At 39.2% G+C, this 27,348-nt stretch overlaps 1 protein-coding gene across 1 annotated transcript in view; it reads left to right on the forward strand.

Annotated features, from left to right (window-relative positions):
• MARCHF1 (membrane associated ring-CH-type finger 1) overlaps positions 1 to 27,348 on the forward strand; it is a 389,990-nt gene that overhangs the window by 120,288 nt on the left and 242,354 nt on the right. The window contains exon 2 of the mRNA XM_089670364.1: positions 2,333 to 2,383. Coding sequence (XP_089526490.1) covers positions 2,333 to 2,383 — 51 coding nt within the window. The remainder of the gene's footprint in view (positions 1 to 2,332; positions 2,384 to 27,348) is intronic.

Below are 27,348 nucleotides of genomic sequence, written 5' to 3' on the forward strand. Positions count from 1 at the left end.
CCTAAATGCATTGCTAAATGAGTTGCTGCCTATATACAGTATGTGCAAATATTTTAGTCAGGTTTGAAGAAATGCTGTGAAGTAAGAATGCTTTCAAAAATATATATTTTATTTTTTTATTTTTATCAATTTGCAAAATGCAAAGGGAGCGAACAGAAAAAAAACTAAATCAAATCAATTTATGATGTGACTGCCTCAATTTTTATGCTGGCCATACAGGGTTAGAAAATGGTTCCAAAAAGAATTCGATATGCTTGATAGTTTGACTGTCCAAATGTTAGTGGGCTAATTTCGATTATCGAAATGCAAAGATTTATGGCAAAAAAAAGAACCATCGTGTCAGATTTGTTGAGCCAAAATGATCCATTTTCTAGACATTAGTAGTGGAATCGATTGAAAACAGTTCAATAAAATCTACAGCGCATGATTATGTTAAAATGTAAACCCGGAAGTACAAGCAACTAAATGAAAGATCTTTCTTTTAAATACAGTTGGCGAGTGGGAGGGTTCACAAAGGTCAAAAAAATCTTTACATCATTTCCACCAATGTTGACAATTGGGGGAAATATTTCAATACAATTATGGTATTATCTCATGCACACTCGACAGATCTTTATAAACCTGACTGTTTTTTTCTAAGTATTTTTTAAACGTGTATGGTCAGCCATACACTTGCACATTTTGTACACTAACACAAAGTCAGGGGATTTGTAGGATTAGAGTCCGGTGTATGATTAACCAATTATATCAAGTAGGTGCCAATGACCATCAATTTTATATGAAGGCTGAAATACAAAAACTGAAACAGAAACAACTGTGTAAGAGTCTTAAAACTGAGCGAGGAATAGACAAACTTTGCTATAAAGGTGAGCTTGTGGTGGAAGACAGTTTCATGTCACGGGTCATATACCATGGCAAGACTGAGCACAGCAACAAGACAAAAGGTGGTTATATTGCATTAGCAATGTCTCTACCAGACAAAGAGTTCAGAGCACACTGTGGTTTCAAGATGTGCTGTTCAATTTCTTTTGAGGAAGCACAAGGAGATGGGCAACACTGAGGACCGTAGATGCAGTGGTTGGCCAAGGAAACTTAACGCAGAAGATGAAAGACACATCAAGCTTACTTCCCTTAAACATTAGAAGATGTTCAGCAGTGTCATCAGCACAGAACTGGTGGAAAATAGTGGGACTCAGGTCTTCATGGAAGAATTGTGTCCTCAAATCTATACCTACAATGCGGAAACAAGGCTAAGTGACTCAACTTTGCATTAAAACATAGGAACTGGGTTGAAGAAAAAATGGCGGCAGGTGTAGTCAAAATGTGAAATATTTTGCTGTAGTGAGAGACAGTTTTTTCACTGAAGGGCTGGAGAGTGGTACAATAATGAGTGTTTGCAGGTGACACTGAAGTATAGTGAGGGTTCCTTGCAAGTTTGGGGCTGCATTTCTGTAAATGGAGTTGGAGATTTGGTCAGGATCAATGGTGTCCTTAATGCTGAGAAATACAGGCAGATACTTATCCATCATCCCTCATGCCATACCATCAAGGAAGCATGTGATTGGCCCCAAATTTATTCTGCAGTAGGACAACGACCCCAAACTATGTTCAGTGTAAAAAAGAACAAGGAGTCCTGGAAATGATGGTTTGGCTCCCACAGTCCTGACCTCAACATCATCGAGTCTATCTGGGACTACATTAAGAGACAGAAGGATTTGAGGCAGCCTACATTCACAGAAGATCTGTGGTTATTTCTACAAGATGTTTGAAACAACCTACCTGCCGAGCTCCTTCACAAACTACTGTATGTGCAAATGTACCTAGAAGAATGTACACTGTTTTGAAGGCAAAGGGTGGTCATGTCAAATCTTGATTTTAATTGGATTTCTCTTCTGTTCCTTTACTTTTCATTTTGGTAATTGATAAAAATTATATATATATATATATATATACTGTACATGTGTGTGTTTACAGCACAGTATATATGATAGATCTGCTTTGAGGGAAATTTGATAACAAGAACGCTCAAAATCAGTAACCACTGAACACATACCTTAGTTTCTCTTAAGATTATTTACTCTGCAGGAAATTAGTAGATAACTCAGTTCAAGTTATTTTTTTCACGCTTCCAAACTCTGAAGCTAAAACTGTATAATCAACACACGTCAGTACAATACTTTGATAATTATAGCATTTAAAGACATCATATCAAACTCCAGTGTTCTACCTAGTAATTAAATCTAATTGACGCAGCATGGATGAAAGTGAGGCTAGAAGATACAATCCTACATACTTATCACACCTATTTTGGTAATCTAATTTTGTTTTGCAGAATGACAAATCCCTTGGGCGCTCAGCAAGTCGATCAAGCAACATTTCAAAGGTTTGTGAAACATGTTATCTCTTCTTGTGCTTGATAAAGTACATTTAGGTACCCAGACATAGCTTGACATTATTTAGTGCACATTATATGCACATCTTGTATAGCACCTGTCAGCTCCAGTTAACACTTCTATCTGACTTTAATTCATGCGATACGCTGTCAGTCCAATTTGCACATGTCAAGTTTTTTAACATGGCATATTGCTCACATACAAAGGAAAATATCTGGGAAAAGGCAACATGTCTTGTGTAAATACAGTTTAATTTTCTTTGCTCCAATTATAAACTCCCTAAAGGTAACATATAATATGAGAATTTGTTAAGAAATAAATGAATATTATTATGGACATTTCCCTATACTGCATGTATAAAAAGCATAAGCCATCAAAAGTTAAACATACCTAATTACTATAAAAACATAATATTAATTGAAAGACTAGCAATATTGAAAATTATGCTCTTCTGGTTGGGGACACTTCTTGCATCAGGACCGATGTTTTCCATGACTTATAGGACAGAGCTCCTTCTCCTTTATCCACCAGCTGCCCCTAGCACAATTAGGTTTGAAATGATTTGTCTCACAGGGTTCCTCATCTAAATGTGTGTTTCTTCATGAGATACACAGTCTATCTTTGGCTTAATATTTGCTATCTCACTTTTACATCATCAAAGGTACCAGGGATCCACTTCAGACACTTCCAGCAGCCAAAAGCTCAGTACAACTTAGTTTTATTAAGATAGTCCAAGGTTACAGTTCCTTTAAATGCATACTCTACCTCTCAAAGAATACAAGTATTCTGTTATATGGAAGTATACCTTCTGTTCCTTGGGTAGCGAAAATTAATCACAATTCCTTATCCCATCTCTCTCTGTCAGGCTCTGTTCTTTCCTGAACTGCTGTTTGCTAATCTCCTCTCACAACTTAAATGGAAATTCTGCCAGGAAGGATGTGAAGTCCTCACTTCCTGGAAGAATTTAAAGAAATCCTTTAGCCCCTGTCTGCAAGCAGACTGTCAAGTAACTAGCTAATGGATAAAACAAAAAAAATCTAAAATGGTAAAATACAATATTTACCATAATAATGAATAAAAATATATTCAAAATTAGTCATCATTTTTAAGCATTTAGAATGAATCATTATAGTAGCTGCTTTACCCTGCCGTCCTGCCTGATTTACTAATTAATTACTTACCAGATAACTAACATAAATATATGTAGTGTGGCAGTTATTGTAAGTGCCTTGGTTACTTTACTTGGGTTGCTCTACACTCAGATTATAAAATTTCTAACGTCTAAAGTTTGTGGGGGGTAAATAAGTGAAAATTAAATACATTGTATAGCTTAAAGTTTGAAGACACCTGATCCTAACATTAACAGTATATAAGCTTGTTGTCTGATGATTTTAAAATCCATGTGCATTAATATGCAGTTGGCCCTTCTTTTGCTGCAATATCAGCCTCCACATTTCTGGGAAGGCTTTCTCCAAGACTTTGGTGTGTGTCTGTGTGCCCATTTAGCCGAAAGCACATTTGTCTGGTTGGCAACAATGGGTGGAAGCATATACTTATCTAAAAAAAGGTGGAAACATAAACTTACTGAGCATACATTTATCTAAAACACACTTCTCTAGAAACACCTAAACTCAGTTGAAGATCATAAAGAAACATAGAAAGGTTACAGCAGAAAAAGACCGGAGGCAAAGCTCTAAATTTAATTTTGTATAACCACTTGACTGCCCTATATGTCCTATGTAGTATATACAGTATATAACTGTGTCATACTACTGGAAATAGACAGGAATATATTAGGGACATTTGAATAAATCCCCCTTGGTCTTCAGTTATAGGACCTACATCCTGATCCCACTTGCCCTTACAGGGTAGAGGAACCAAAGGTTTTTGGGAGTCAAGCAGCTTTAAGTATACTGTATACAGGAGTTAGACAAAACAATGTAAAGACTACATGATTTGCAGGTGTGAAAGTGTGGACATGTTTCGCATTGAAAACAGAAGTGATGTAACATTCTTTTGGTTCCACTCTGTAATGAGAAACTTAGCTAACAGGTGAGAAGCCTCACTTTTGCCATTCGCTGCCTGCGCAGTTAGTTATATGGAGTCATGGTAGTGCTTACTGAGCTTCAAAGAAGGCAAAATTGTTTTTGCCTGCTTAGCTGGTGCCCTTGTAACTGAAGTTGCCAATTTATTTACTGTGTCGTGAGGTACGGTATGACGGCATATACAGTTTCTGGGAAAATGTAATCTGATAAGCATAAGCAGGGTCGAAATGGTCAACTGACTGAAAGAGACAAAAAACATTGTGATGGATTGTTACCTGGAATAAGAAAACAGCTCCTGCAAAAAGTGACTGCAGAGCTCAATCTCAGTCTTAATGGACTGAGATTGAGCTCTATAATCTCTTGTGCAGCAGTTGTTTTCTTATTTTGTGACACAATCCTGCGCAATGTCCTTTTGCCTCTTACACTCAGTTGACCATGTTGACCGCGCATATGCCTATCAGACAATGTATATGCCGCCATAACCGTTGACACTGTATTTCATGTATATAGGACACATTACCTCTTTTACAAGAAGCATTAGGTACCCTAAACCTGGGGTGGGCAACTGTGGCCCTCCAGCTGTTGGTGAACTACAAGTCCCATCATGCCTTTGGGAGTCATGCTTGTAACTGTCAGTTTTGCAGTGCCTCATGGGACTTGTATTTCTACAACAACTGGAGGGCTACAGTTGCCCATCCCTGCCCTAAACAGCTCTGCTGGCCTATATATCTAGAGCAGTTCATCTTCTGTTGAGAACTCACAGCATCCTTAACTTTAAGATATATGAAAAAAAAGATTAAAAAATGTCCCTTGGCATAGATCCATCATCAATCATGATGCCCACCACCACTGTCGAGCCAAAAAAAGAAAAAGAAAAAAGCTCCTCTCCCGACAAAGGCTTTTGCTGTCTGACAGCTCCACCACCTGACATTCTTAAATAACTAAGGGGTGGGGCCACCAGGTGATGTCGCCAGGTGACCCCACCCCCTTGTGATATCATCAACCCAGCATGCCCCAGTCAATGACTACACAAGGGGGTGGGTCATCCAGCGATGTCAGCAGATGGTCCTGCCCCTTAGCTATTTAAGAACCGTCAGGTGGCGGAGCTGTCAGATGGAAGACGCTTTCCTCAGGAGCAGAGCCCTCAGGTCGTTGGTGGTGGCAGGCATTGTGATTGACAATGGATCTACACAGAGGGACATTTTTTAATTTTTGGGTTTTTTTTAATAAAGGACTTGTCAAAAATTGCCTCCTGTGTTATTTTACACTGCACTTATTTTTGGTGAATGAGTAGGGGTACCATGTACCCCATACTCATTCACATGGGGGGGTGGGGTCTGGGAGCCCCCTTCTTAAAGGGGGCTTCCAGATTCCAATAAGACCCACACCTGCAGACCCCCACAACCATCGGCAAGGGTTGCGGAGAAGAGAACCTTGTCCCTATCAACATGGGAACAAGGTGCTTTGTGGGGGGCAGAGCCCCCCATGTTGAGGGCATGTGGCCTAGTGAGGTTCAGGAGAGGGGGATGCTCGCTCATCCCCCCCTTTCCTAACCTGACAGGTCTGGTATGGATTTTGAGGGGGACTCCACGCCATATTTGTTTTTATTTTGGCGTGGGCCTGATGAGTCATAGGTTGTTAAGGACACAGCGTCCACCCGCTCCCATGACTTTTACTGGTTGTTAAGGATGCCAGCAGACGTCCACTCCTTAACAACCAGTAAATACCACATGCCTTGACCACTACATAATTACCACATGCATTTAATTATTTATTTCCTTTTGTGAGTTGACTTTAAGGTCTTTTTATGCAGTATTTAACGAGCATTTGACTATTTGCAGTGAATACCACATACTAGCAATAGTGAATTGACAATATCGCATGCGATATGTGATCACCTGACCGATAACCTTTAGTCCCCACTAAATTAATTAGGGCGGTGTTTGTATCTCTTAAAAAAAAAGTATCATCAACATACAGTATTAATTTCTCTTTTAATGGGCCTCATCTAAAGCCAAAAATTTCAGGGGATTTGCGAACCGCAAGTGCTAAAGGTTCTAATACCAGGACAAATAATAAGGGTGACAAAGGACACCCTTGTCTCATACCATGAGTAGGATAAAAAAAAGAAGAACGTTGCCCATTGACAGTTATGTACACAAATGGTTTGAAATACAAAAGTTTTATCCAGCTTATAAATTTAGATCCTGTTCCAAAATGATGTAATTCCTCCCACAGGAAAAGCCACTCGACATTGTAAAAGGTCTTTACTGTGTCTAAAGATAAAATTTCTCTATTTCCCATTTCCTATGATGGGTATTAAATGTTAAGAAACATTCTATGAATGCTGGTAGAACTGGAGTGGCCTGGCATAAGTCCAGACTGATCCTCATGATTCAATTTGGACATACACTATATTGCCAAAAGTATTGGGACGCCTGCCTGTACACACACATGAACTTTAATGGCATCCCAGTCTTAGTCCGTAGAGTTCAATATTGAGTGTGTAGCTATAACAGCTTCAACTCTTCTGGGAAAGCTGTCCACAAGGTTTAGGAGTGTGTCTATGGGAATGTTTGACCATTCTTCCAGAATCGCATTTGTGAGGTCAGGCACTGATGTCAGATGAGAAGGCCTGGCTCGCAGTCTCCGCTCTAATTCATCTCAAAGGTGGTGTTCTATCGGGTTGAGGTCAGGACTCTGTGCAGACCAGTCAAGTTTCTCCATCCCAAACCTGCTCATCCATGTCTTTATGGACCTTGCTTTCTGCACTGGTGCGCAGTCATGTTGGAACAAGAAAAGTCCATCCCCAAACTGTTCCCACAAAGTTGGAAGCATGAAATTGTCCAAAATATCTTGGTATGCTGACGCCTTAAGAGTTCCCTTCACTGGAAGCCCAACCCCTGAAAAACAACCCCACACCATAATCCCGCCTCCACCAAACTTTACACTTGGCACAATGCGGTCAGGGAGGTACCGTTCACCTGGCAACCACCAAACCCAGACACAGATTGACAGAAAGAGAAGCACGTCTTCACTGCTCTTGAGTCCAGTGGCGGTGTGCTTTACACCACTGCAGCCGATGCTTTGAAGTTTGGAGGTCTTTAGCTATTGACTTGGCAACTTTTGCAAACTGTGCGCTTCAGCATGCACTGACCCCGTTCTCTCGTTTTACGAGTTGCTGTTGTTCCCATTTGCTTCTACTATTTTATAATACCACTAACAGTTGACTGTGGAATATTTAGTAGCAAGGAAATTTCACGCATTATTGCTCTTATTGGACTTATTGCAGAGGTGGCAACCTATCATGGTACCATGCTTGAATTCACTGAGCTCCTAAGAGCGACCTATTCTTTCCCTCTGGAGCTCCCCCACAGTACTGCTGGTGTCTGAGGCGGCTGAGGCAAGCCTGGCCCTAACATGTTATGGTGCCTATTGGGACAGGCAGGGAGCATGGCACTATCACAACATATTGCAGGATGGCTTCTGGCCTCAGAGGGGAATCCCGGTGCCAGTCAGCACTGCCAAGGAAGCGATAAGTGTCCCTGTAGTGGTGTGACCTCTCCACTGCCAGGGGTTGGGTGACCCCGATCTACATAATTTATGACAGGAAAGCTTAGTGTCACCCAGCTGTCAGTAGGCAGTGATTTCATCCTGTGCTGGGGGTATGCTGATTATCATCCACAGTAACAGTGTCAGGGATGGAGAACTCCACATCAGGTGTAACAGTGACAGACAGACTGGGCACCCTACTATACCCAGCTTCTGTATTCGCATAACATCTTGATAATAGCAATTGAATGGATATACACACTTCAGCTCTGGAAGATTTAGGGCTTATGTACACAGGGCGTTTGAAAAACTTTTCTGAATGCCGGAAACTGAGTGCTAGAAAATGTAGGTTAAAAACATCAGTTTAGCAGTGTTTACCTACCGCGTTTAGCCATGTTTAGTTGCGTTTATGCACATTTGCGCTTAGATGCGTTTTTAATAGATAACCTCAGGAGACCCTCCCAAATGCCCAGAATGCTCTGAAAAATAGTAAATAAATAATTTCAGACATTTGGTGAGAAATAGAGAGAGCAGAAGCAGAGAGAGCACTACTTTCTGATCGGTGTTGAAACTGTAGCAAAAGTTGCCCATGTAAAATGCTTGGCACTGTGGGAGGAGCTACATAGTGCTGTAATGCCTGTAATGCCTGCGGATGCATTCTGGAGTGCACACAACACTCCTTGTGCTTTTATGCTGTGTTTTGATGTGTTCCAGTACAGTTCTGTGCAGAAATAATGCAGCACGTTCTACCATTTTTTCCTGCATACGAAACCTGGAACTGACTGCACTGGTGTACTAGGTCCATTGGAATACATGGAAAACGCTGTGCATGCATTTTTGATGAAGAAAAAAGGCACTGGACAGCATCTAAATGCATTTGGGCGGTTACAAGTGTTTGGCGTTTGAAATGCTGGTAAACTCTACTCCTGAATATGATTTTTGTGCTTTAAAAAATGCCTGTAACCTCAACTGCCTGTAAACTACTGAAAACGACTATGTGTACATGGACACATAGGTAAACATAAAGCAGAGTTCAGGGACTGCTGAAAAAAAACTCACAACTGCTCCTAAACTTTAGTTTAGCAGCTGCAGTGTACAAGAGCCCTTAGGCTTCATGTACACGAGCAGCTCCTAAACTTGAGTTTAAGAGCTTTTCTGCAGTTTTTTTCAGCTCATAAACTCAACTACATAAAAGCCTACGTGTCCATGTACACAGACTTTTAGCAGAGTTTAGGAGCTGCCGTGTTTAGGTGAGGTACAAAATGCAAACTGTGGCAAAATGGTACAGCATTTTTGCTGCAATTTGCATTTTTCCACGGCCAGCAGTCAGGGTAGGCTCATGTACATGAAGCCTTACCTCCCTTCCTGACCAGGCTATTTTTTGTGACATGGTGCTGCATTATTTTAACTGACAATTGCACATAAATCATGCAATGCTGTACAAAAATTAAATTTATGTTCTTTTTTTTTTTTTTTTTTCTGCCCAAAAAAGTTTTATTGAAGTTTGAAAGGCATAACAAGTCATATACAAATACGGATCGCAGTCCGCGCATGCCCTCTTACATGTTCTCTCGTAACGCAGACGGGATCAGGACATTTAAGTAAATGGTAGATCAACCTGAAAAACAGTCCTACAGTAAGGCAGATGCATAATATATAACCATAGCAATGATGTTAGCAATATGTAATATAGAGAAATACGGTGTACCCTAGTCCATGTGTAGGGAGATCTCAAGTAACAGGACTGTGAAGTGCAAGACAATAATGTCATCTCAAGGCATATATGTCCTATGTTTCCGTATCTGAACATTGTAGGTTAGTTTTGTGGAGTATTGTTACACCTGTACATCTATGAGTACTCTGTACCTTATGAAAAATATAGTTAGTTAGAATATCATAAAGAGGTGAAACAGAGAGAAAGAAAAGAAAGAGACGAGCGCGGGAATGGAGGAAGAATATGAAAGGTAATATCATAATGGGGTGGGGGGGAACGTAGGGGACAAATATATAGGGAGAGAGAAGAAAAAAAAAAAAAGGGGGGGAGGGGGTGGGGGGAGGATGAGGATTATAATTAAATAGGCATAACCAAATCAGTCACATCAATAAGCAGCGGCCAGGCTATGTTCTTTTTATCCAACAAGTAGGCCTTTCTTTTGGTGGTATTTGATCACCTCTGCGCTTTTTACTTTTTGCATTATAAAAAAACCCCAACAATTTTGAAAAAAAAAACAATATTTTTTATTTTCTACCATAAAACATATCCAATAAAAATTAAAAAAAAAAAATAAACGTCTTCATATACCAATATGGGTAAATCCTCCTGCACTGCCAGACTCTACCCTATGTGTCCGAGTTGCAGCAAGTACCCAATTGTGTTCCCAGAAATCCAAAATATACAAATAAATTGATGCTTTAATGAATATAAGCCAGATAAAAGCTACTAACATATTAAAATTGGGTCTGCAGACCCTTTCAAGCCTGTATCATGTATCATATAGGGATGGGTGTACAAAGATAGAGGCTGCTGTTCGAAATCAGAAATGACATCAACAAACATCCGCCTGAAGCATTGCATCACAAATTACATGACTTCCTCAGGGATAGGAAGGTGGTGACTGATGGCTTCATTTAACCGCTTTCCGACCCGCCGCAGTGTTTTTACTGCGGCAGGGCGGCACCTGTACGCACAGAGCCGTCTTTTAACGTCGCTGTGCAAAACAGGTAGGGGGTGCGCGAGAGGCACGTGCCCGCCCTACCCGTCCCGCCGATCGTGGAAGCGGGTGTCCATCACCGACTCCCGGTGGGTCATTTTCCACCGGGTGCCAGCAATTACAAGTAATAACTGACAGATAGTACGGCTGCATTGTTTACATTGCAGCTCTGCTATCTGTCAGTTCACAGATGCTGAACCTGAGAGAAGACTTTATCTCTTGGGATCAGTGTGTTCCTGTGAAGTAAACACCCCCGCCCCCTAGTAAAACACTCCCCTCACACAGTTAACCCTTTCATTACCTAACAAAAGTTAACCCCTTCCTCCCCAATGCCATTAGTACAGTGTCAGTGTATTGGTGTCACTGGGGATGTCAGTGACCCCAAGTCAGTTCCCCACCAGTGTCAAAATGTCTGCCGCAGTCCCGCATAAGTAGCTGATCACTGTCATAAATCGCTGATCACCGCCATAAGTCCCAGTATCTTTCCCACCATTTGTAGACGCTATAACTTTCACGTAAACCTATTAATTTACACGTATTGGGTTTTTTTTTAGCAAAGACATGTCGCAAAATACATTTTGGCAGAAATTTATGACTAAATTAGATTTTTTAATTTTTTTTTACTGGTCATGTTTTATAGCAAAAAGTCCAAAATATTGTTTTTTTCTCAAAATTGTCAGCCTTTTTTTTATAGCGCAAAAAATAAAAAACGCACAGGCGATCAAATACCACCGAAAGAAAGCTCAATTTGTGGGAAAAGAAGTATAGCAAAAAAGTGCCGTAAATTGCAGTATCTATACCATAGTTTGTAGACGCTATAACTTTCACACAAAGCAATCAATATACACTTATTGGGATTTTATTACCAACAACATGTAGCAGAATACATTTTGGCCTAAATTTATAACGAACTTTGAGTTTACTATATATTTTTTATAGCTAAAAGTAAAAAATATCATTTTTCTTCAAAATTTTTGGTCTTTTTTTGTTTATAGCGTGGAAAATAAAAAGCGCACAGGTGATCAAATACTACCAAAAGAAAGCTCTATTTGTGTGAAAAAAAGGACGTACATTTCGTTTGGGTGCAGCATTGCATGACCACGCAATTATCAGTTGAATTAGCGCAGAGCTGAGTAGCAAAAAGAGGCCTGGTCATTAAGGGGGGTAAATCCTCAGGAGGGCAAGTGATTAAATAAGATCATCAGCACAAGCCTATTAGAAACAGAATACAGTGGCCATTTTGCTGAAGACCAGCTAAAGAAAGGCACACATACCTAGAGCAGGTATTCATGAGGTCTAAATATCATGGCTCAGAACATAAATACAGAACAATAAACACTCAATATACCTAAGGACAAATATATAATAAAACAAAGGGATAAAATAGTATATATGTTCATAAATATATGTCCCGTAGCTAACAAATTATGGTGGCCATTTTCCTGAAGACCATCCTGATTAAATATTCCCAAAAATTCTAGATCACAATTCGACCATAAATGATGAAACAGTGCTACATGAAAATTAATTACACATAATCCCAGGTAACAATCTTTAAATATAATTTGTATATATGCCCAAACAATGACCCACATTTATGGATTATAGATGGCCACTTACTTAGCACGGCCATTTTGTTGAAGACCATCCCAATTCTAAGCACCAAAATAATAAATCACAATACGACCATAAATGGTAAAACAATACTACATAACATTGGATTAAACCTAATCCCCTTTTTAAATATAAAAAATAAAAATCTATCTATATACCTTAAATTGGCTCACATTTATACATTATTAGTGGTCATTTAATTTAAAGTCATCCAGGGATGCACCTCTACATTCAATCAACAATACATCCCAACGTGACAATAAGTCTACAAAGTGTACCTTTAAGATTATTGTATATACTATATACTTTAAAGAACAAAACAGCCATCAATTATTAAATCAAATAAAATATACTGTATATCCGCCCCTCAATAGTAGGTAATCCAGAAAACAATCAAATGACTCCACCATACCATCCACCCTAGGAGAAAAATAAAAGATAAAACACATAACCCTCAGTAGCACATATCCTCACCTACCCTGAGAACACCCTATTAGTTAAATCACTAATGAAGCAGTTGAAATCAAAGTTTGTAGCTTTTCAAAGTGAGTAGCTTTTATCTGGTGTATATTCATTAAAGCAAGATTGTATTACAGTATGGGAAGCCCCTTGTGATTTATTCTTTTGAGCATGGTTCACATCAGAGGAGTCATTTAAAGCATTCAAAAAGGAGGCAACATCCAAGGAAGCTGCTGGTGAAAGTTGATCCAAAAGCGTTTATGACCTATTTTAGTTGGAGGCGAGCATGCATGCTAGCTATTGGAGGAGCACAAGTGGTGTTGACTGGATGATTTATTGGCTATTGAAGAATTTTGTGGCACTTCACATGCTATTGGGACTATACACTGTTATATATATATATATTTTTTGCACTTGTTTGAGTTTAGAGAGATTGCTCAGTGGAGTGATTGTTTATTTTACAATTTATATTAATTATTTCATGTTGTATTCACTATTCCCATTCAATGGGTGCTCAGCCGGGTGTTTACTAATCATTAATGGATTTGTATGTTTTTCATTAATATTATTCTTTTCCCATTCACTGATGATTTGATGAGTATTGTATAGTCACTTATTTTATGTTTTGATGAGGTGATCAGCCTGGCTTTTATTAATTTATGTGCAACGTTTATTGAAGGTATTGATCACTTGATCACTTTTAGGGGGAGTGCCCAATCAGGTGTTTACTGTATATCTCTATTTATGATGGTGGGTTAGTTCTATTTGAGTAGCGCAGCATTAATTTATTTGTAAATGTTTTCATAAATTTATGCCAAAATGTATTCTGCTACATACTGTATGTTTGGTAAAAAAAATTCCAATAAGCATATATTGATTTGTTTGCACAAAGGTTATAGCTTCTACAAACTATGGGATATATACTGAATTTTTTTTTATACTAGTAATGGCACTAGTACAAGAGGAGGTCGTGTTCCCAGCTCTGGTCTGACACACAATAGATCACTCCCCCCTGTCAGAACAGAGCTTTGTCTATGTAAACATAGGTACAGCTCTGTTCTTCCTCCCTGCCTGACGATCTGTGGGTGCCGGCGAACATCCGTTTGCCAGGACTGACAGATCGGCTTCTGTTGTGAAAGTGTGGCACAAGTGCAAAATCACGTATTTATAAGTGATTTTGCACAGGAGGACCACCCTCTATAGCAGTATAACTGCTATAGGGTAGTCTTCAAGTGGATATAAAACATCACGGTGCCCCTTTACATTAGGACCGACTCGATTATTATCCCGTCACTAACTGCCCGTGCAAACTCCCGTGCCTCCCCCGGTCCCTGGAAATATTGGCTGCTCACTATGAAATACCCGAGCCAGGGGCGGACTGACAACGCATGGGCCCCCCGGGCAATAGGGGATCATGGGGCCCCTGTGTCCTTTCCCACACTCAAAGCACACCCAAAAAAGCCTATAAAAGGTACCAGGGGCATTTCATGGGGCCCCCTACTGACCCCGAGGCCCTCAGGCAGTGCCCAAGTTCCCCAATGGTCAGTCCGCCCCTGGCCCGGGCCTATTCTTTGTTCTAGTCCAAGCCTGGCATATATATACTTATATTTGGCATATATACATACTTTTGGCATATATATATGGTGCCAGGTGACTGGAGAAAACTAAGGAATAACCCAAACAGACTGCATAAGTAAAGATCAATTCCTTTCAAACAGATAATGTATATTCTGTTTATATTGTTCATCTGCATGCAATATATACTGTGCAGCCATACAATACCACCAGAAAACTGATATGACTATTGAAAGTTTGCGGCTCTGCAGCTTCCTGTGTCATCTTCATCTCCATCCTGCATTTCAGACTATGAATAAACATCTATGTGCTCCCTCAACCTACCTATACACATCTTCTTAAGCTCCCAGTGCCTGAAATAAGTTAAGAAGTCAACATTAGAACCAAAATTGTTCCACAGTGTTAGTACTCTCTGCTTGATTTCTGGTATACAAGGTGATTACGGGTAGTTGTTAGAATCAACACATTTTTGCTAGCAATATTTAAAAATACATTGATTTATAGTGAATACACAATTTGACCAAAGGGTGTTTTTTTTATATTTGCCTGCAGTATTGCTTTTACAAGGAATAAAATATTTCATTTCTGTTGTAGTGCATGTATAACAAAAAAGAAAATTCTGCTTCTAGGCATGCAAATTAAATGGACGGAACTAATAAAAATGATGAATGACTGATGGAATCCAGCTCATAAAAACTTTTATTGAATTTCAAATTTAAACATGATAAAATAATATTAATTCACTTTTGGGGAATCCTGAAAGTTTGGATTTACTTCTAAATTGATTAGTGGAGAATAATGCAGCAATCCAGGCAAAGCATGAATTGAGTTAAAAAAGTAATTCACCTTTATCTGCTCTTTATTTTTCATGGACCATTTCAAAGAAAAATGTTTCAAAATATTTTGAGCCTTGACTAGATAATTAAACCTGACTCACATGTGCCGCAACTGTATCCAGCAGTGAACACCTCTATCTCGGAACTGATTTTTACGCTTCAGTGCAGGCAGTACTCCAATTTACACTCAGAAAAGAGAAACACCTTACCCTTAAAGTTATGTTACGTGATGTTTCTCAGTTTTCCAGAAAGAGTGACAAAGAAAGGAGAAATGTGGAGAAAGGTATAAAAAAAAGTATGTGAAATTAGAATGGGAATTCATACACTGAATACTGTCAATATAGGTGTTAAAGTGGTTCTAAAGGCAGATGGTTTTTACCTTAATGCAAGGCAAAAAAGCCTTCTGGGTGTACCCCCTCCACCCTCCCCTTATACTTACCTGAGCCCTATCTCGATCCAGCGATGTGCATGAGAGCAGTGGCTCTCCCGGGTCTCTCTCCTCATTTGCTCACACAGCTGTGAGTCAATTAGGAGAGAATGGAGGGCAAGGCTAAGTCAAGCTCTGTGTGTGAATGAACAATGACCATTCACAGGAGCGTGACTCAGTAAGAGACTTGCTATTGGGGGCATTCAGCAAAAGAAGTGGACTGGGGCTGCTCTGTGCAAAACCACAGAGCAGGTAAGTATAACTTTTATTTTATTATTACAACTGTTAAAAACACTTTAAGCACATATCAGGATATAGTATTTTTCATTGGGGTCCCCTTAGTAGGTGTTATTCACATACTTACTGCAATTTTTCTTTCCTGTGATATTTACTTACAGCCTTTTAAAACACTCATTTTGATAGTAAAAAAAGTCAAGTTTGTCTGTCACCCATACACACTTTTTAAAGCATATTGTACAAGTAGGGCACACTGCACCTCTAATAATCACATGATAATAATTGTAGGGAGCACTTTCCTCTTCGAGGAGCAGCAGCTTGTTATGTGCGCAGGTATTTAGCCACTTTATTATGAACACTGAAATAGTTATTTATAGTTAGTCTTATTAACCCTTTCCACGGCAGTCCTCCCGGATCTTTACCTGGATCAAAATGCTGGGAGGTGGGCATTCCGATCATGTGACTGCTGTGATTGGTTGTCACAGCGGTCACATGATCTAAAGCTTCCGATTGCAAGTATGCTAGTTGCTGTACTGGGAGCACACTGTTTACCAATAGATGTATATATGCGGCCATTCGGTATTAAAGCCCACCCACCGAAAGGCCATGTATACTGTATACTCCACATTAGTGGGAAGAAGTTAAAGTATATAGAAACCCAATTATTAATGTCCTATCTCAAATTTAACCTGGTAAAGTTGTTTTAAAAGTAAGTTTCAACAGCACTGAGGTGAAACACAGAATGAAAAAGATGAAAAGAGAACATTTTCACTCTTCTTAGCAAAAAGGACACACACAGACTGATCCATACAGTGCTCAGAAAGCCTCTTAGGTGACCATGGATATCTGCATTAAGGTCCCATTGTGGGCTGCTTTTAAACTTGCCCATGCAGTATCAACACCCCCCCCCCCCCAAACACACACACACACACATACACACGCTATGGGATAAATAGCCACTGGGTCAGGGGGAACAGGTAAAAGGAGATGTATGGACCTTTTTTTGCTTCCACATGCTTTATCTTGTCCCTTTGGCAGGTCCCCAGAAGTCAATTTACTCCACTGTCTGGCTGGTCACAGCTCTCTGACATCATCATGTACAATCCAGGACCAGCAGTTCTACGTTGTACAGGAAGATGATGAGGACCCACAAAGCATCAGAGAGAAGAGGAAAGAGTGCCAGGTGCCAAGGGGAGAAAGGAATTTGAGAAGTATTTTTACTTTTTCCTTCCCCTTAAACCAAATGACACATGTAGTTGGGGGGGCATGGCAGACCAGAGTTGGGCTTTAATGTTGCTCAGACAAACATTCTTTGGACCAAAATATCATCTTTGCATTACAAAGTTACTGGAAGGTGAGGTAGTTTTTGTAGGGTACAGGGGGAAAAAAATCAAGGTTGAAACATCCCACTGGCATAAGAAAAAAAGAAACCAACTAAACACAAGAATAAGATCTCTTAAACATCTTGGTAATTCAAATAAAAGTGTCATGATACATTTTTCTTGCTTTCTAGTAGAGCAGCCACTTTTCTGTTTTTTTTTTAGAACAGTCATTAAAAATAGAAATGCTTCAATTTTTATGATAGCACTGAGACACAAGCATTAACTTTGTATTCTTCATCTTCCTCATGAGTAAATTGTATAGCTAATGTTGACTGATGATAGTAGATGGATGCAAGGCTATTGTGTTTACAACACTACAGGGTACTACTTTGTGTTTTTTATGGTTGCTGGCACATTGTAAATGGATGAAAGGATTGAAAAACAAATCTTTATTGGCTCAGCAATACGAAGTGTAATGGAAATACTTTTCAAAGTGTATACAATAGCAAACCACTGTGAGTACAAAATCACCCCAAGGAGCACCAGATAGGAGGTTTAATAAATAACAAGCTCACTGAGTCTCACTGAGGTCTGCATCTAGAACACCAATGCTCTGGATTCAGAGAAAGAAAAAAAATCCAGGAGACATTTCAGTCTATTGTATTTCAAAAGAATCAGAAAAAGTCCTTGTTAACTACAAATATGGCAGTCAGTTTCCATGCTGTATCCTGTCTATTCAGCTACATATTGCTCCGTCTTCTCCTTTTCCTCTATTTTCCTCTTTCTACTTCACATGTTTCACATACTCAGTGATTGCCAGTGATTGACAGACAAAAACATGGATAAGCACTTATGGACAAGAATGACAGTAACTCTCTATCTGGTATTGATATACTGAGTCCCCATAGACTTTATATGACAGTCTCAGGTAATGACTATCTTATGTCCAAGGTACACCTGTAGAAACTAGTTGCAGAGTCATACATAGACATGCCAACAATGTTTGGCAGATTTACTGATATTGATGGTGAGCCTGGCAATGACACTGCAAGCATGATGTTAAAAATAGACAAACGCAGATGAACCAACAAAGCTAGAAAAGAGATGCACAAATATATTTGCATTAACAAAGACAGGCATACTTATATGCATTGACATACTGTATAGCTAAATGGTTCATCATAGATTAGCAATGGTATGTAGCCAACTCATTATTGATGGACACATTGATTTGCACTGATCTATATGCTGAATGGCATTGAAGGACAGTGTGGAACTGATGGAGCAATTCATGGTATTGAGACACATAGACAGAAAGTCATAGAAAGACAAGAAAGGTTCAGGCCCCTTTTCTACAATGGAGCCTACTTTTACCATTATGGGCCTTGACCACTCAAATTCAGCTACATTGGACAGCAGGATGCACTATTACCATCTCCTATGGAGAGCCAACTATTCACAGAGCTGTCACCAAAACGTAACCAATCAAATATAGTCCCTGTGAGTACACTGCAGCAAGCCCTGTACAAACTTCCTACCAGACAAAATGTTAAAGTCTTTACCTCACACATCAAGATTCAACTTAAAGTGGTTCTAAAGCCTTAAGGTTTTTACCGTAATGCATGCTGTGCATTACGGTAAAAAACCTTCTGTGAATTGGATCTTCCTCCCCAGACCCCCCCCCCTTATACTTACCTGAGCCCCATCGCAATCCAACATTGTGCATGATAGCAGCGGCTCTCCCAACTCTGTCTTTCCTCACAGGGCAGATCAATAGCAGTGGAATTCTGTCACTCAAACTGTAGAATGCGGGGTGCAGGGCCATACCCCTCTGTCTTCTGGGCTTGGGAGTAAACCTGCATGAGTGCCCCCATAGGAAGTAAATTCCTATGGGAGCACTGGATAAAGAGGAGGAGTCAGGCGCGCTGGCGAGGGACCGGAGAAAAGGAGGATTGGGGCTGCTCTGTGCAAACAGAGCAGGTAAGTATTGCATGTTTGTTATTTTTTTTATTGTTTTTGAGAAATGTACACAAGTGATCTATCAAGTATACAATATACAAGAGCAGGGATATACATGCATAGTTGTACCTCAACAGCTCATAGACAATACTATAAAACACATATATAGAGGAATATATGGACAATATATGGAACCATATAAAAAAAACAAAATATACAGTAGATATATAAAAATTGTATATAAAAATACATTGTATATACAAACTATTACCTATCATCTTATTTATTTCCATCACATTCAATCATATAACACAAACACCTAACACTGAACATCATTGAATGCAAACACAATATAATACCCAGTTTTATGATAAAATATGATGTTACCCCAAGTAAATAGATACCAAGCACGTCACGCTTTAAAATGTATTCTCTGTAGGTGATGCTTTAAAAGCCTTTACAGGCTACCAGTTTAGAATTACATAGGAATTATTGATCTCACTCTGTGTTTGGCTGCAATACCTTACATGTGTGGTGTGATCACTGTTTACAGATGTGTGTATGACCTACATGCGCATTCGCATTTGTGCATGAGCAGGAGGGAGGGGGGCACTTGAAAGTTATTTTTATTCTTTTTTTTTAATACTGTAGCTTTAATTTCTTTGATCAATTTTATTGCTGTCACAAGTGATGAACAACATAGCATGGGTCGTGACAGGTTCTCTTAATGAAGAGAACCTCAAATCTCTCCTATGCCCTCCTAAGCAGCGGATCAAACCAAAAGCAGTTTGATCAACTGCTTTACTAGCTGATAATGGTTAACAACCTGAACCCAAAAGTGACAAAAGCCTAATTTCTTCAGGTTTCTGACTTCACAGTAGAGGGGAAGGGACTTCTGAAGCTGTATATGTATACGTAGTGAGATAGTTAATTTTCGACACAGGCAGAAATACTAGGCTATTATTTTAGCCACTTAGATCTATTTTTCCTCCCCTCTCCACTTTCCAACTTATTTTCCTTTTAATGCTCTCTCCTTATTTTTCCACTCCCTACCCTCTGTTCCCACCTTCACATCAATTTTTACTCCCCCTGCCTTTACTGTTATTTTTCCTCCCTTGATCTCTCTTCTAGAATATTCCTCCTCCCTTTTCTACCAATCTACACTGTTCAGCAGAATGACCACCACTTGAGCTGGGAACACATAGATCAAAATTCAGCCACACTGCTTGACATCAGTCCTCATAAAACTAGAGCCTTTGAGAAGTACATGTGGAGAGTCCCTAATGGTCTGAAGATGTAGAAAGATTCAAATACTGTTGGAATTTGGGTGGATTATCATATGCATGCCACATGACATCAGTCTGGAGGTGAGAATTCTGTGAGCATAGAGATGGCACATATTGTGTGAAGTTTAGAGGCACAGCGGTTATTACTTTTGGTGTTGGATGATCACGGAGCAAAATTTCCGCTATCATTATTGTTTTTAATATTACACTTGAACTGTGTAAACTAAGCACAGCAACATTGTATATTGGATCTTTAAAGGTTATTGATTCAGTTTATTGCAGACGTTCATTATTTATATGGTTCTCATTATATTTATTCAATTTTATTTGTAACTCACGTGGAGTGAGGGTGGTGCACATATTTTGTTTCACTATTAGTATTTTCAGTTTTTTTACACATTTAACCGTTTCAATACCGTGCAATTTTACACCTTCCTGCCCAGGCCAGTTTTCAGGTTTCAGCGCTCTCACACTTTGAATGACAATTGCGCGGTCATACAACATTGTACCCAAACTAAAATTTTATCACTTTCTTCACACAACTAGAGCTTTCTTTTGGTGGTATTTAATCACCGCTGGGGTTTTTATTTTTTGTTAAATTAACAAAAAAAGACCAAAAATTTTGAAAAAAAAACACACATTTTTCTTTGTTTCTGTTATAAAAGTTTACAAATAAATAATTGTTCTTCATAAATTTAGGCCGAGATGTATTCTACTACATGTCTTTGGTGAAAATAACCCAAATTAGGATGTATTATTTAGTTTGTAGGAAAGTTATAGAGTTCACAAACTATGGTATAGATCTGAATATTGATCAATCCTGAAGTACTGACACCCAATCTAATTTCTTGAGGTCCAAGAATGTCAGAACAGTACAGATATCCCCCAAATAACCCCTTTTTGCAGAGTAGACAGTCCGACGTACTTCATAAGAGGCATGGCGAGTTTTTTGAAGTTGTATTTTTTTGTCATAATTTTTCGGAAAATGAAAAAATTAAAAAAATTATTTTCACTATTTTTTTTTTACATACTGTCACCAGTGCAGTACAGCGTCATTATATAACTGGCATGGCGGTGAACAGGGACACTGACTGGTGACAGTATGAAAAAAAAAAATATATATATTTTTTTTAATTTTTTTATTATATTTAATTTTTTATTACATTTTTTTTATGATTTTTTTTTCATATTTTACTTTGACCAAAGTAGTGCAATGTTACCATAGTAACATTGTACTACTTTGGGGAAGTGATCAGTATTTTTTTTTTTTTTTACACAATTTGCTTATAGCAAAGAATTACTTTGCTATAAGCAAGCATTTACCTGAATGAAATCGATTCATTCAGCTTTTATTTATTTATTTTTTTTTTGTGCTTAGCTGTGATTTGGTCACAGCTAATCACATGACATGTGCATGTGATTAGCTGTGACCATTCACAGCTAGGCACTAGTATACAATGGATGGCATCATGAATGAAGCCATCCATTGTATACAACTGTCATGTGACCTGCTGTGATTGGTCACAGCAGGTCACATGGTACCAGCAACGGGAGCCGGTACTCGGATCTGTCATCGGCTGTGTCCGAGGTGCACGGCCGCTGACAGATCGCACTGCTGCGCCGCTCTGCATTAGCGCAAACGGCGCATGTGCGGGAGCACGCCAAATGGCGTGCACCCGGAATGCAGGGACACAATTGAAGCCGCCAAACGGCCATTGGCCGGGCGGCTAATGGTTAATATAGGGTAGCAGTGCAGCATCACACATTTCATTATTTCTGGCATTATCTAGGTGTGGGAATACATAGTGATGCTAGCAGCAGCTGACATATTTGGATATTTATTTATAGGTAACACAGGAGTTACATCTTTCACACTGTTCCTTCCACTGACACCAAAAATGGGATACTATTCCAGCCACTGACACCAGAGATGGGACTACCAATTCTTCCATTGACATCAATGATGTGGCACTATTCCTCCCACTGATACCAACGATAGGACATTATTCCACCCACTGTCACCAATGACAAGGCACTATTCCTTCCATTGACTCCAAAGATGGGACACTATTCTTCCCATTGACACCAATAATGGGGTACTATCCCTGCCACTGTCTCCAGAGATGGGACTACTAATTCTCCCACTGAAATGAATGATGGGGCACTATTCCTCCCACTGACACCAATTATGAGGCACTATTCCTCCCATCAACACCAGTTATGTAATTTTTTTTACTCCTACCAAATACCAAGCCTATGACATTGTTTACTCCCACCAATGCCAGGGCATTTTCTACTCCCACTGACTACAGTCTGGCTCCCTAAAGTTTTAAAGGCAGTAAACTAGCCCTTTGTTTCAAAAATCTGCAGACCCCGGATTAGGACAAAGGTGACATTGGTAAATGTTTAGCTTCAAAACACCAAAAAGCTAACCTTTTTCTAAAGTGTTTCCTGTCTAAATTGCCCACTTATCTAAGACCTTCAGATAAACTCTACTCTTACCACAGAATTCCAACAATTATTTCAGGAAAAAAATCTCTTTGGAGTCTACACCTCACCACACCTTACCAGACTGGAAACCCATGACTGTGTGATACATGGACTTTTAACCACTTGCCCTCCTGAGTATTTACCCCTCTTCCTGACCAGGCCATTTTTTGCATTACGGAGCTGCGTTACTTTAATTGACAATTGTGCGGTCAGGCTACACTACACTGAAATGAAATTTACATCCTTTTTTCCCACAAATTGAGCTTTCTTTTGATGGAATTTGATTGCCTGTGTGTTTTTATTTTTTGCGCTATAAAAAAATGATAATTTTGAGAAAAAAATATATTTTTGACTTGTTGCTATTAACCTCCCTGGCGGTTTTCCTGAGTGTAGCTCGGGGTAAAATTTCTATACCACAAGCGGTAACCCCGAACTACACTCGGGCTTACCATGCGGTGCTGCTCTGGGGGTCCCTGCAGCACTTACCTTGTCCTTCGTTCCCACGATGTGTCCCCTGCAGCGTCCCCGGCCATCTCCTCCGGCCGATGCCGGCATCCGGCTTCTGTGTTCCGGTCCCCGTGACGTCGGCGGTGGGAAATTTAAAAAATTTAAAAAATGTCATTTTTTTTTTTTCAATTTTAAATAGTAAAACATTGCTGTTTCATCCCATTTCACATACATATTGTCCCTAGTGCTTTGTCCTGTGCCCTGCCTGCATTTTGTCTGTTCTTTCTGCCTGGAAACTTAGAAAAGTCCATGGCGTCCAAAAAGCGTCCCTTTACGTCAAAAGCGGTTTTAGACCGGCTAGAGAACAGTGATAGTAAATCAGAACCACTTGCAGAATTGAGTGATAATGATTTGTGGGGAAATTTTCCTAAAAATTACAGCCTACAATAAAAAACTATTTCCATGCGAAAAAATGGTACCGCTTTCAGCACAAAAAATCAGAAGGAATCATACCGCCAAGGAGGTTAAACATGTCCAGTAAAAAAATTTACAAAATCAAATTTCATCATAAATTTAGACCAAATGTATTCTGCTACGTGTCTTTACTAAAAAAAAATCCCAAAACGTGTAAATTAATTGGTCTACATGAAAATTACAGCGTTTACAAATGGCAGTATAAATACTGGAATTTTCTTTTTTTTTTTTGCTACTAGTAATGGCAGGACTGCAACGGATATTCTGACACTGGGGGGAACTGACGTAGTGTCACTGACATCCCCAGCGACACCAATACAGTGATCAGTGCTAAAAAAAGCACTGACACTGTACTAGTGGCACTGGGCAGGAAGGTGTTAACATGAGGGGCAATAAAAGGGTTAACTGTGTACAGGGAGTGTTTTAGTAGGGGGCTGTTTCAGTGTGTTTCACTGTAAGCACATTGCTTTGATTGGCTGCGCTGTGCACAGCCATCCAAAGCAGTGTCCGTGAGCTGACAGGGAGGAGAACAAAACAGGAGATGCTTGGTAATCACCGGGCGCCGGCGGGTTATCACAGGTCGGGACTGGATGATTGACAGCTACAGCCGCACATGGTGGCGTGGGTAGGGCTTGTGTGTGCCCCTATCCGGATATGTAAAATCACGTATATATATGTGATTTTGCACACCCCTGCCACCCTGTAGCAGTATATCTGCTATAGGGTGGCGGCAAAGCAGTTAATATGGGTTCTAACCTTAAGAAACAAAAATCCCAGAAAATCTCCTTACTCCTAGATTGGATTCAATAATTATAGACCCCGACAAACAATCACTTGCCCAAAGTTTAGCATATGACTTGCAAACCTGCATGACCTGCTCAACTGACTCCTTCACAAAATTAAGTGACCTAAAATCTTACTATGAATATGTCAATAATCTGGGGAGAATTGTATCTTGAGCAGGCTTAGTTCTTATGTATCACATAAAGACACTTTAGTCTGAAGAGAAGTAAGAAAAAGTATCTTGTTTTCTTAAATTTTTGTGTCCCCAGGCGGTTTCTCCCTAAATGCCCGAGTCCTAAAATGTTTTTTCGTTTCGATGATGTCTTGGTTCCGCTCTTCTTAGCATTTGTAGTCTACATTAATGTACTAGAATTTTTTTTCATAGATAGGGATTTATATTTTTTCCATTGGATTTTATTGCGAACAAAATAGTTGTTCCCAATGCAACTTTGCACACCCCAAAATAAAATGAACAAAGTCTGATGATTAAAGTGATATCACATTAGTTTGACTTTTATGTAACTTAGTAAAATGGTAACGCTCCAAGCAAACGTGTTACTTTTTTTTTTAGTAGAGCATTGTTCCCTTTCGATACAACATTGCAGTGCAAGCAGGAAAATAATGGTTTGTGTAAATTGTTAGTGTAACATTACATTAAGGTTAAATCTGGTCGACGAGGGCAATAACACAACCAGGATTTTTTTCACAAGTTTGTGATCAGTAGAAATTCAAATGATATTGACACTTACAAGAACATTTGATGCTTGCACAATAAATGCTGTGTTGTGATCTTGAAATTATTCTGAGAAGTGAATATATATAGATTTATTTATATAAATACACACACACGCACGCAAAAACGTAAAAGAGTAGATGTATTACATAGAAATTATTGACCTTTTTCAATATCATTGAACAGGCAAATATTAGATCCTGATTCAAGTAATGCCTACAGATAAAAGGGATATACTTGAACAAGTGGCATCTAAAATTGACATGGTGTATTTATTTTCATGATTTAAATTAATTAAAATACAGATTTGTTGTATGGAAAACTTACTCCTCTACATTTACCACCATTTCAAATACGTAAAATGAGAATCCAATGTTTCAGGTCAGGTGCTAATGATTAGCCCTGCCATAGGGCTCTTTCACACGAACATTCTGATTGGGTCTGCTTGCCTGTTTTTCACGTGGACCCAATTGGAAGCTCCATTTTCCTATATGGAGCGTGTAAACGGACATGTGTCTGCTTATACCCGCCGACATCTGATCTGATCCAAGCCACCAAAAAGGGATGGATGGGGATCCAATTCCCCTGCCGTCCGTCAGATCAGTTGAAAATGGACAGGCAGTCCGTTTTCATCCGACCGCCCATTAAGGAGAGCAAGCAGCTCTGTGTCTGCTCTGCAGCAGTGGAACGGACACACATCAATGGAGAGATCCCCACTGAGCAAGCAGATCCGCTAAACGGGTCCATCCCATGTGAAAGGACCCTTAGTGAGTATGCAGGTTGAACCTGTCCTATTTAAACTTCAAACGTCTAGAGTCTGGTGTTCTATTTTTTATTGACAGGTGGTGTCCTTATACCAAAACCAACAGAGATCTCTAAACCCTTCAAAAACAAAGTTGTGAAGACCTGTGGAACCTGTTCAAGGAATTTTAGAAGATGATTTCAAGTCAATCATTCCACTAAAAGGAAATAATCTAAAAGAAGGTTTCCAAGAACCCCAGAATTTTTTTGTTAGGTGTTCAATTAATTCTTGCAAGAGTTGGGGGTAAAACTTCATGCATCTATATTCAGAAAGAGATTGCATCAATTCATTCTGCATGGGAGGTGTGTTAAAGAATATGTAAACCCTCACCTTGTAAAAAAAACTCCATTCAGTTTAAAATAGAAATGAAAGGCAAAACATTCATAAACAGTTTGAAGAAAAACACGATAAATACCTTTTTGTTCCTTTTTTTATAAGTGATCACACACCCTCTGTTCTCAGCTGCATCTAGTGCAGTTCTGCATAGAAACCAACCAGCTTCCATTTTTTTGTCAAAGCTTAATTGAACAATCTGAAGTTAGAAGCTGATTAGGTACCATGCACAGCTGCACCAGATTTTGCACGCTCCAGTTTTAGTAAATCAACCCCCTAGTGTGTAAGCAGTGGGTTCAACTTGAATATGAAAGCATTGAACTCCTCCTACAGGTCATTTCTTGGTTACCTTGGACACAACTTTCCTGTACTAGCCTGCACACATTCATTGGTCCCTACAATCAATCACCCAGGGACATGGATTATCAAGTAAAAAGGCACACTAAAAAGTGTAAAAATACCTGTGGTCTATTAATACCTAAATAAAATAACCTAAGTGTGCCCAGCTGCTGCTCAAGCAAAGTACCCACTGTGCATTATATGCCAAAATGTGAGAGAATATAAAGCGGTGCTACTCTATGACGTGCTAAACTAATGTGATTGTGCCAAATGCATGTACAATAAACCCCTATATCTACAACATAAATGATATACAAAATAAGTGCTAACACAAAAAGTATATAAAGGGAATCAAAATGAATGTGATAAAACATTCAGCAACAGTGCAAGCCAATAATATATATGTTCAATCAATTGTTATTAAAGTGATATAGTGCCACTCTGTGCTGGAGCCAAAAAAAATCATAAATATTTTCAAATAAATGCATTAAAAATCCTCCAAATGACTGTCCATATATATTTGGTGCCAAA

This window comes from Staurois parvus, unplaced genomic scaffold (assembly GCF_062004578.1).
Source record: "Staurois parvus isolate SC_StPar_1 unplaced genomic scaffold, SC_StPar_1.0 ptg000090l, whole genome shotgun sequence".
NCBI lineage: Eukaryota > Metazoa > Chordata > Amphibia > Anura > Ranidae > Staurois > Staurois parvus.